Source organism: Oncorhynchus tshawytscha, unplaced genomic scaffold, assembly GCF_018296145.1.
Source record: "Oncorhynchus tshawytscha isolate Ot180627B unplaced genomic scaffold, Otsh_v2.0 Un_contig_3872_pilon_pilon, whole genome shotgun sequence".
NCBI lineage: Eukaryota > Metazoa > Chordata > Actinopteri > Salmoniformes > Salmonidae > Oncorhynchus > Oncorhynchus tshawytscha.
The window spans coordinates 92,585-104,910 of record NW_024609762.1 but is presented as its reverse complement, the minus strand read 5'-3'; the positions used below and the strand labels follow the sequence as shown (position 1 = coordinate 104,910).

General features: G+C 43.1%; 1 protein-coding gene across 1 annotated transcript; it reads right to left on the bottom strand.

Moving 5' to 3' along the window:
* Positions 1-775: 775 nt before the first annotated feature.
* Positions 776-6,364, bottom strand: LOC112248008 (zinc finger protein 501). Its single transcript, XM_024416829.2, has 2 exons — positions 5,635-6,364; positions 776-1,771 (listed from the first exon to the last, which is right to left on the bottom strand). The coding sequence occupies exons 1-2, from the start codon at positions 6,101-6,103 to the stop codon at positions 996-998; spliced, it is 1,245 nt and encodes a 414-aa protein (XP_024272597.2). The 5' UTR covers positions 6,104-6,364; the 3' UTR covers positions 776-995.
* Positions 6,365-12,326: the final 5,962 nt, after the last annotated feature.

Genomic DNA, 12,326 nt, shown 5'->3' with positions numbered 1-12,326 from the left:
TTCCAACATCTAGTGGAAAGCCTTCCCAGAAGAGTGGAGGCTGTTATAGCAGCAATGTTCCAACATCTAGTGGAAAGCCTTCCCAGAAGAGTGGAGGCTGTTATAGCAGCAATGTTCCAACATCTAGTGGAAAGCCTTCCCTGAAGAGTGGAAGCAGCAATGTTCCAACATCTAGTGGAAAGCTTCCCTGAAGAGTGGATGGAGGCTGTTATAGAAGCAATGTTCCAACATCTAGTGGAAAGCCTTCCCTGAAGAGTGGAGGCTGTTATAGCAGCAATGTTCCAACATCTAGTGGAAAGCCTTCCCTGAAGAGTGGAGGCTGTTATAGCAGCAATGTTCCAACATCTAGTGGAAAGCCTTCCCTGAAGAGTGGAGGCTGTTATAGCAGCAATGTTCCATCATCTAGTGGAAAGCCTTCCCTGAAGAGTGGAGGCTGTTATAGCAGCAATGTTCCAACATCTAGTGGAAAGCTTCCCTGAAGAGTGGATGGAGGCTGTTATAGCAGCAAAGCGGGTGCAACACCATCTGCCCCTTTAAAGCCACACTCTGTTTGACATTTGTATCTGAGTGAGCCACCATAGCAAATATCAACAACAGAGAAAATACCACAGAGCACACGATTATGTGTAGTGCTGGAGGAATGACGCACACAGATACAAACACACACAGAAAGAAAACACAGCGAGAGTTTGAAAATGATAATTTAATCACAGAGCATCTACATTCAAACAGACAAACTCTACTTTTAAACTGACATACGCAAACACACAGAGGTTAAAAAAGTTTAAATCAGGTCTACATTCAAACTCTACTTTTAAACTGACATACGCAGCCAGAGGTTAAAAAAGTTTAAATCAGGTCTACATTCAAACTCTACGTTCCAACTGACAGACACCATGTTCAGTTCATGTGTTTAAATAAAAAACATACAAATGTAATTTGGAATGCGCTTTATACGATTTGATTTCATGTAGCATAAACAAAAGCACAATTTCTCAGTCAAAAATATGAGACAGGTGTGGGAGCAGTATGTGTGTTCTCTCATGAACTTTAAGTCCATTTGATGTGTTGTATTCCTTTCCACACTGTGAGCAGTGGTAAGGCTTCTCCCCTGTGTGTGTTACCTCGTGGTCTTTCAGGTGCCCTAACTGGGTAAATATCTTCCCACACTGGGAGCATTCATAACGTTTCTCTCCGCTGTGGATTTTTTCATGCTTTTTCAGTTGCTGAAACAAGGTAAATTTAATTCCACAGTGGGAGCAGTGAAACGTCTTCTCCCGCGTATGTCTTTTCTCGTGCCTTTTCAGGTACTGTAAATTCCTAAAACTCTTTTCACAATGTGAACAGCGGAAAATCTTTTCTACGGAATGTGTTTGCTCATGGTTTTTCAGGGACCCTGATGTGGAAAAACTCTTTCCACACTGGGAGCAGGGGTAAGGCTTCTCTCCTGTGTGTGTCCTCTCATGTGATTTCAGGTCCCATAACCGGGGGAAACTCTTTTCACACTGGGAGCATTGGTGGGGCTTCTCTCCTGTATGTTTTCTTACGTGATCTTTCAGGGTCCCTAAAGAGGTAAATCTATTTCCACATTGAGTGCAGTGGTATGGCTTCTCTCCTGTGTGTATTCTTTCGTGTGATTTCAGGCTTCCTAACCTAGAAAAACTCTTTCCACACTGGGAGCAGTGGTGTCGTCTTGCTGGTTTAGACGTCTCTGGGTCTGGTTCCCCTGAAGGACTTTTCCCGCTGTCAGTGTGAGAGTCTGGTCTCTCTCCTGCCAAAGACAGACAGTATTTAGTAAACAGAGAGACCTGGGCCCATATTCACAAGAGCGTCTCATAGTAGGAACGCTGATCTGTCCATACAATCTCATTCATTGTTATATTAAAGTGAATAGTGACGATGGTTCAGCACGCTTTGTGGATACGAACCCTGAATAAAACCTCCACATTATCAAACTGTCTTGTCTGAGGTTTAATCTAGACTAGATTCCTCAATAACCTGAGGTCATTTAAAAAAAACATTTAATCCATTTAATCTGATGAAGGACCTAATAACACCATAGAGATTTCAATCAGATCAGTCTGTCTTACCTTATAGCTAAAATACGAAGGATCTAACAATACCATTAAGATTTTAAAAAACAAATTACGCAGAATTTCAATCCTGTTTGTAAGATTTCAAATATCGATCAAAATCAAACCTTTTTGTCTTTTGATCAATGACCAAGATATGTCTGTCTCATGGTAGGGTGGGGTATGACTGGCAGAAAGGGTCAACTTGGATCTGATTTTAGACGTGTCACTCTCATCATCCTATGACCTTCATTGAAGAGGTATTGAGGAGCGAACTCCAAATATCAAACCAATACCTATTGCTAATGGGGTCTCCAGCAGGTCACTTGCCAGCAGCATACCACTGCTGGCTTGCTTCTGAAGCTAAGCAGGGTTGGTCCTGGTCAGTTCCTGGATGGGAGACCAGATGCTGCTTGAAGTGGTGTTGGAGGGCCTGTAGGAGGCACTCTTTCCTCTGGTCTAAACAATATCCCAATGCCCCAAGGGCAGTGATTGGGGACACTGCCCTGTGTAGGGTGCCGTCTTTCGGATGAGACGTTAAACGGGTGTCCTGACTCTCTGAGGTCATTAAAGATCCCATGGCACTTATCGTAAGAGATGGGGTGTTAACCCCAGTGTCCTGGCTAAATTCCCAATCTGGCCCTCAAACCATCACGGTCACCTAATAATCCCCAGTTTACAATTGGCTCATTCATCCCCCTCCTCTCCTCTCTGTAACTATTCCCCAGGTCGTTGCTGCAAATGAGAATGTGTTGTCAGTCAACTTACCTGGTAAAATAACGGATAAATCAATAGCTCGCCAAACAATTCCGAAAAGTAAATGCAATTTTTCACGTGTTCCACTGTGAACAGTCATAAACAAAGCTCACAAGTACAAAAGCATTACACGGATTTGGTCCTGCCGTACATACCTACACGTACATACCTACACGTACATACCTACACGTACGCTACGGTCACAAGATGCAGGCCTCCTTATTGTCCCTAGAATTTCTAAGCAAACAGCTGGAGGCTGTTTCCGGCTACCCGGATAAAGCACTACATAAACTTCAGTTAGTGCTAAATACGGCTGCTAGAATCCTGACTAGAACCCAAAAAATTGGATCATATTACTCCAGTGCTAGCCTCCCTACACTGGCTTCCTGTCAAGGCAAGGGCTGATTTCAAGGTGTTACTGCTAACCTACAAATCATTACATGGGCTTGCTCCTACCTATCTCTCTGATTTGGTCCTGCCGTACATACCTACACGTACGCTACGGTCACAAGACGCAGGCCTCCTTATTGTCCCTAGAATTTCTAAGCAAACAGCTGGAGGCAGGACTTTCTCCTATCGAGCTCCATTTTTATGGAACGGTCTGCCTACCCATGTGAGAGACACAGATTTGGTCTCAACTTTTAAGTCTTTATTGAAGACTCATCTCTTCAGTAGGTCATATGATTGAGTGTAGTCTGGCCCAGGAGTGTGAAGGTGAACGGAAAGGCACGGGAGCAACGAACCGCCCTTGCTGTCTCTGCCTGGCCGGTTCCCCTCTCTCCACTGGGATTCTCTGCCTCTAACCCTATTACCGGGGCTGAGTCACTGGCTTACTGGTGCTCTTCCATGCCGTTCCTAGGAGGGGTGCATCGCTTGAGTGGGTTGAGTCACCGACGTGATCTTCCTGTCCGGGTTGGCGCCCCCCCCTTGGGTTGTGCCGTGACAGAGATCTTTGTGGGCTATACTCGGCCTTATCTCAGGATGGTAAGTTGGTGGTTGAAGATATCCCTCTAGTGGTGTGGGGGCTGTGCTTTGGCAAAGTGGGTGAGGTTATATCCTGCCTGTTTGGCCCTGTCAGAGGGGTATTGTCGGACAGGGCCGCAGTGTCTCCCGACCCTTCCTGTCTCAGCCTCCAGTTTTTATGCTGCAGTAGTTTATGTGTCGGAGGGATAGGGTCAGTCTGTTATATCTGGAGTATTTCTCCTGTCTCATCCGGTGTCCTGTGCGAATTTTAGTATGCTCCCTCTCTTTTTCTCTTCCTCTCAGAGGACCTATGCCCTAGGACCATGCCTCAGGACTACCTGGACTGATGACTCCTTGTTGTCCCCAGTCCACCTGGTCATGCTGCTGCTCCAGTTTCAACTGTTCTGCCTGCGGCTATGGAACCCTGACCTGTTCACTGGACGTGCTACCTTGTCCCAGACCTGCTGTTTTCAACTCTCTAGAGACAGCAGGAGCGGTAGAGATCTTCTGAATGATCAGCTATGAAAAGCCAACTGACATTTACTCCTGAGGTGCTGACCTGTTGCAACCTCGACAACCACTGTGATTATTATTATTTGACCCTGCTGGTCACCTATGAACATTTGAACATCTTGGCCATGTTCTGTTATCTCCACCCAGCACAGCCAGAAGAGGACTGGCCACCCCTCATAGCCTGGTTCCTCTCTAGGTTTCTTCCTAGGTTCTGGCCTTTCTAGGGAGTTTTTCCTAGCCACCGTGCTTCTACATCTGCATTGCTTGCTGTTTGGGGTTTTAGGCTGGGTTTCTGTACAGCACTTTGTGACATCAGCTGATGTAAGAAGGGCTTTATAAATACATTTGATTGATTGATTGAAGTAGCAGACACCGCAAGCTCCCAGCTACTATCTAAACAACACAACATTATCCCCACCTCTGGTTAGACACTATTGGCTTTAAAAGCCAAGCCTTACACAATATCTGCCAATTAATTTCCAGCAATATCGCCCCTGTCTGTTTCTGTGGTGCGCGTGTTTGTCTATCACTCTGCCTGAAGCAAGTTGATGTCATAACCGTCTTGTGGGTTGATGAAAATATTTTCCCCAAAATCTTCTCAGTTAAACGTTAACTGCAAATAGTAGTACCTGGCAGAAGTATATCATGAGGAAGTGTATCATTTGTATCCATTATTTGTTATTTGCATAACTTTGTCATGAAATGAGTAGCAGCAGTACAGAACCATCGTTAGACCGGCTCATTGGATGGAACATTCCTCACTCCCTCCACAGGCAATTAAAGGGGCAGATGAACAATTAAAGGGGATGTCAGTTTTCTTCCAGACCTATTTGTTTTTTTATTCTAACGTGATTTAACCATTGACATATTCTCAGAACATCCAGTTTTGTTGTTTCTCTATAAAACAATTGTAATTTTGAATGATTTTTTTCTTTCTAAAACCAGAAAAGTAAAACAGAGAAAACATAATTTGGGAAAGTAAAAAACAAAATCACAGATTTTATAGTTGTTTATTAACGATTATTTTACCCGGTATATTGACAGAAAACATAGTGCACTACAATCTCTTGTACACTAAGGACCTGGGGGAAGAGTTGGCAACATAGTGTGCAAGAGAAAGTAGGGTACTAAAAACTCAGGAAGAGCTGCAGCTTCCCCAGTGATTTTACCCACATGCTGCTCCAAGACAGGAGAGGGGAAGTTTCCTCAGTGGTTTTACCCACACACCGCTCCTGGTCAGGAGAAGGGCAGCTTCCCCAGTGGTTTTACCCACGTGAGAAGAAGAATGTGCCTAATTGGAAGCTAGGAAAAAAATGACGACTGTACTCACTGGTGTTCATCAGAACTCCGGTCTCCTCCTCCAATGTGACAGTAATCTCCCCCTCTTCCTTCATTTCAAAATGTTGCTCCTCTTCTTTCAATGTGACAATCACCTCCTCCTCCTCTTTCACTACAACCATGGCATCCTCCTCTTTCTGTTCATCCTCCTCTTTCACTCTGAAAGCTTCCTCTTCTTTCACTCTAACATCCTCTTTTTCTTTCAATGTTGATGCGTCCTCTTCTTTCACTCTAACATCCTCTTTTTCTTTCAATGTTGATGCGTCCTCTTCCTTCACTGTAACGTCCTGTTCTTCTTTCACTGCGATAGCTTCCTCCACGTCCTCTTCTTTTACAGTAAATTCTTCTTCTTTTACAGTAAATTCTTCTTCTTTCACGTCAATGTTCAGCCCTGGAGTTTCTTTCTCCGTCCAGCAGACCACATTTTCTTTAGCAGAGGAAGAGTAGTTTAGTGAGCTCATGTTCAGGGACGTGAGCTAGCTGGCTATTTAGCATTAGCGACTAGCCTAGTGCTGGGCTAACTTAACAAGCCAGATAGCTGATAACGTAAATATGAACTTAAACGGAGTAACTAGTGCATACATATACAGTGCGTTTAAAACACTGTGATTAATATACACTAAATTAGTCCAAAGAGCTTCAATGTTTCATGTTTGCTAACGAGTTACCGAGATGGTTGTTGAAGAAACCTCCCGTCCCGTCCACTAGATTTTACGTCACTCGAGAAGCATCACCTGAAAAAAATCACATCGCCATCTGCTGACTGGAGTTGGAAACGCAGTTTAACAAACAAAAATAATTCTGCAAACAACGTAAAAACAAATAATTGTAAAAACAACCAGACGTGTTTTCTCTTTAGCTCTTACAGATAATAATTTTCTCTAGGTGGACGTAGAAGCTGAATGTATGGTGGCTAGTGGTGCGCGGGTCAGCTGATTGTTCACCCGCAATTGATAATCGCTCATCCGCAACCGCCCGACTCCATGTGAAAAAGTGAAAATCTGAGGCACGTACACAACCCTAACCCGCTAATAAAATTGACAGGGGGTACATTATTTTTGTTTGTTTTCCTGATTGATATTGTAATGAAACAGGCAGGGAGCAGGTCTCGAACCCTCGACCTTCAAGCCCGAAGTCCGGCGCGCTATCGACTGTGCCGCAAAAGCTTGCTCGAACGGCAGTGTCGATTTCCGCGATTATAAACATAGGGTCATTACAATATGTTCCGGTTTATAATTCTCAACATTTTGGTAAGCTATTTGTTAGGCTCGTCAACTTGTCTATAATTAGATACATCAAACCAAATACAATCACACACACATATTTAGCCGATGTTATTGAAGGGTGTAGCGAAATGCTTGTGTTCCTAGCTCCAACAGTATAGTTGTATCTAAACAATTCACACATCTAAAAGTAAAATAATAGAATTAAGAAATATATAAATATTAGGAAAAGCAATGTCAGAGTGGCATTGACTAAATACAGTAGAATAGAATACAGTATATACATATGAGATGAGTATTTTTTTATTTCACCTTTATTTAACCAGGTAGGCTAGTTGAGAACACCTTTATTTAACCAGGTAGGCTAGTTGAGAACACCTTTATTTAACCAGGTAGGCTAGTTGAGAACACCTTTATTTAACCAGGTAGGCTAGTTGAGAACACCTTTATTTAACCAGGTAGGCCAGTTGAGGTCACCTTTATTTAACCAGGTAGGCCAGTTGAGAACACCTTTATTTAACCAGGTAGGCTAGTTGAGAACACCTTTATTTAACCAAGTAGGCTAGTTGAGAACACCTTTATTTAACCAGGTAGGCTAGTTGAGAACACCTTTATTTAACCAGGTAGGCTAGTTGAGAACACCTTTATTTAACCAGGTAGGCTAGTTGAGAACACCTTTATTTAACCAGGTAGGCTAGTTGAGAACACCTTTATTTAACCAGGTAGGCTAGTTGAGAACACCTTTATTTAACCAGGTAGGCTAGTTGAGAACATTTATTAGGTAGGCTAGTGAGAACACCTTTATTTAACCAGGTAGGCTTTGAGAACACCTTTATTTAACCAGGTAGGCTAGTTGAGAACACCTTTATTTAACCAGGTAGGCTAGTTGAGAACACCTTTATTTAACCAGGTAGGCTAGTTGAGAACAAGTTCTCCTTTACAACTGAGACCTGGAGTAAAGCAGCATGCAAACATTATTAGAAGTGACTCATGTTCCATTATTAGAAGTGACTTGTGTTCCATTATTAGAAGTGGCTCGTGTTCCATTATAAGAAGTGACTCGTGTTCCATTATTAGAAGTGGCTCGTGTTCCATTATTAGAAATGACTCGTGTTCCATTATTAGAAGTGACTCGTGTTCCATTATTAGAAGTGACTCGTGTTCCATTATTAGAAGTGACTTGTGTTCCATTATTAGAAGTGGCTCGTGTTCCATTATAAGAAGTGACTCGTGTTCCATTATTAGAAATGACTCGTGTTCCATTATTAGAAGTGGCTCGTGTTCCATTATTAGAAGTGACTTGTGTTCCATTATTAGAAGTGGCCAGTGATTCCATGTCTATGTATATAGGGAAACAGCCTCTAAGGGTTTGAGTTGCCAGGTGGGAGCTGACTAGTGATGGCTGTTTAACAGTCTGATGACCTTTGAGATAGAAGCTGTTTAACAGTCTGATGACCTTGAGATAGAAGCTGTTTAACAGTCTGATGACCTTTGAGATAGAAGCTGTTTAACAGTCTGATGACCTTGAGATAGAAGCTGTTTAACAGTCTGATGACCTTGAGATAGAAGCTGTTTAACAGTCTGATGACCTTGAGATAGAAGCTGTTTTTCAGTCTCTCAGTCCAGCTTTGATGCACCTGTGCTGACCTCACCTTCTGGATGATAGCGGGGTGAACAGGCCGTGGCTCGGGTGATTGATGTCCTTGATGATATTTTTTGTCCTTCCTGTGACATCGGGTGTTGTAGGTGACCTTGGAGGGCAGGTAGTGTGCCCCCCGGTGATGTGTTGGGCAGACTGTACCACCCTCTGGAGAGCCCTGCAGTTGCGGGCGGTGCCGTTGCCGTACCAGGTGGTGATGCAGCCCGACAGGATGCTCTCAATAGTGTATCTATAATAGTTTGTGAGGGTCTTAGTGGCCAAGACACATTATTTCAGCCTCCTGAGGTTGAAGAGGGGCTTTTGCACTTTCTTCACCACCCTGTCTGTCAGGGTGGACCATTTCAGAGTGTCAGTGATGTGTACGCCGAGGAACTTGAAGCTTTCTACCTTCTCCACTACTGTCCCGTCGATGTAGATAGCGGCGTGCTCCCTCTGCTGTTTCCTGAAGTCCACGATCAGCTCCTTCGTTTTGTTGACGTTGAGGGAGAGGTTATTTTCCTTGCACCACTCTCACTTCCTCCCTGTAGGTTGTCTCGTCATTACAGTTAGAACTGTGCATTGCCGCACATGGGTGAACAGGGAGTACAGGAGAGGGCTGAGCATGCACCCTTGTGGGTCCCCTGTGTTGAGCATCAGCAAAGTAGAGTTATTTTCCCCTCAATCTACACACAATACACCATATTGACAAAGCAAAAACAGGTTTATATACATTTTTGCAAATGTATAAATAAAACCCCCCTGACATATCATATTTACATAAGTATTCAGACCTTTTACTCAATACTTTGTTTGAGGCACCTTTGGGAGCGATTACAGCCTAGAGTTTTATTGGGTATGACGCTACAAGCTTGACACACCTGTATTTGTGGAGTTTCTCCCATTCTTCTCTGCAGACCCTCTCAAGCTCTGTCAGGTTGGATGGGGAGCATCCCTGCACAGCTATTTTCAGGTCGCTCCAGAGATGTTCGATCGGGTTCAAGTCTGGGCTCTGGCTGGGCCACTCAAGGACATTCGGAGACTTGTCCCAAAGCCAATCCTGCGTTGTCTTGGCTGTGTACTTAGGGTCGTTGTCCTAAGCAGTCTGACGTTTTCATCAAGACGCTTTCTGTACTTTTCTCCGTCCATCTTTCCCTCGATCCTGACTAGTTTCCCTGTCGCTGAAAAACCTCCCCACCGCATGATGCTGCCACCACCAAGCTTCACCGTAGGGATGGTTCCAGGTCTCCTCCAGACGTGATGCTGCCACCACCATGCTTCACCGTAGGGATGGTTCCAGGTCTCCTCCAGACATGATGCTGCCACCACCATGCTTCACCGTAGGGATGGGTCCAGGTCTCCTCCAGACATGATGCTGCCACCACCATGCTTCACCGTAGGGATGGTTCCAGGTCTCCTCCAGACGTGACGCTTGGCATTCAGGACAAAGAGTTCAATCTTGGTTTCATCAAATGTTATTGGTCACATACACATGGTTAGCTGTTATGTATGGTTAGCTGTTATGTGATGTTATGTGTAGCGAAATGCTTGTGCTTCTAGTTCCGACAGTGCAGCAATATCTAAAAAGTATTCTAACAATTCCACAACAACTACCTTATACACACAAATCTAGGTAAAGGGATGGAGTAAGAATATAACCATATAAATATATGGATGAGCAATGAGCGAGCGACATAGGCAAGATGCAATAGATGGTATAATATACAGTTGAAGCCGACTTCAAGTTTACATACTTATGTTGGAGTCATTAAAACTCGTTTTTCAACCACTCCACAAATTTCTTGTTCACAAACTATAGTTTTTGCAAGTCGGCTAGGACATCTACTTTGTGAATGACACAAGTAATTTTTCCAACAATTGTTTACGGACAGATTATTTCACTTATAAGTCACTGTATCACAATTCCAGTGGATCAGAAGTTTACATACACTAGGTTGACTGTGCCTTTAAACAGCTTAGGAAATTCCAGAAAATTATGTCATGATTTTAGAAGCTTCTGATAGGCTAATTGACATAATTTGAGTCAATTGGAGGTGAACCTGTGGATGTATTTCAAGAACTAACTTCAAACTCAGTGCCTCTTTGCTTGACATCATGGAAAAAAAATCAAAAGAAATCAGCCAAGGCCTCAGAATTTTTTTTGTAGACCTCTAGAAGTCTGGTTCATTTCTAAACACCTGAAGGTACCACGTTCATCTGCACAAACAATAGTACACAAGTATAAACACCATGGGACCACACAGCCGTCATACCACTCAGGAAGGAGATCTCCTAGAGATGAACGTACTTTGGTGTGAAAAGTGCAAATCAATCCCAGAACAACAGCAAAGGACCTTATGAAGATGCTGGAGGAAACAGGTACAAAAGTATCTATATCCACAGTAAAAAGAGTCCTATATTGACAAAATCTGAAAGGCCGCTCAGCAAGGAAGAAGCCACTGCTCCAAAACAGCCATAAAAAAGCCAGACTACGGTTTGCAACTGCACATGGGGACAAAGATCGTACTTTTTGGAAAAATGTCCTCTGGTCTGTTGAAACAAAAACAGAACTGTTTGGCCATAATGACCAACTTTATGTTTGGAGGAAAAAGGGGGAGGCTTGCAAGCCGAAGAACACCATCCCAACCATGAAGCAAGGGGGTGGCAGCATCATGTTGTGGAGTTGCTTTGCTGCAGGAGGGACTGGTGCACTTCACAAAATAGATGGCATCATGAGGCTGGAAAATTATGTAGATATATTGAAGCAACATCTCAAGACATCAAAGCTTGGTCACAAATGGGTCTTCCAAATGGACAATGACCCCAGCATACCTCCAAAGTTGTGGCAAAATGGCTTAAGGTCAACAAAGTCAAAGTATTGGAGTGGCCATCACAAAGCCCTGACCTCAGTCCTATAGAACATTTGTGGGCAGAACTGAAAAAATATGTGCGAGCAAGGAAGCCTACAAACCTGACTCACTTACACCAGCTCTGTCAGGAGGAATGGGCCAAAATTCACCCAACTTATTGTGGGAAGCTTGTGGAAGGCTACCTGAAATGTTTGACCCAAGCTAAACAAATTTAAAGGCAATGCTACCAAATACTAATTGAAGGTATGTAAACTTCTGACCCACTGGGAATGTGATGAAAGAAATAAAAGCTGAAATAAATCATTCTCTCTACTATTGTTCTGACATTTCACATACTAATAATAAAGTGGTGATCCTAACTGACCTAAGACAGGGAATTTTCACTAGTATTAAATGTCAGGAGTTGTGAAAAAAATGAGTTTAAATGTATTTGGCTTAGGTATATGTAAACTTCTAACTTCAACTGTCCATATGGGATGAGTAATGCAAGATATGTAAACATTAAAGTGACTAGTGATCCAATTATTAAACCTGACAATGATTTAGTCTGTATGTAGGCTGCAGCCTCTTATTTGTTTATTTTATTTCACCTTTATTTAACCAGGTAGGCTAGTTGAGAACAAGTTCTCATTTACAACTGCGAACTGGCCAAGATAAAGCAAAGCAGTGCCACGAAAACAACAACACAGAGTTACACATGGGATAAACAAACGTACAGTTAATAACACAATAGAAACATTTATATACAGTGTGTGCAAATGAGGTAAGATAAGGTAGGTAAGGCAATAAATAGGCCATAGTGGTGAAATAATTACAAATAATCTCTGTTAGTGATGGCTGTTTAACGGTCTCATGGCCTTGAGATGGCCTTTAATGACCTTGAGATGGTCTCCTGGCCTTTAATGCATCTTGTACTGATCTTGTGTTCTGCCTTTCACCCAGGACAACAGAATGG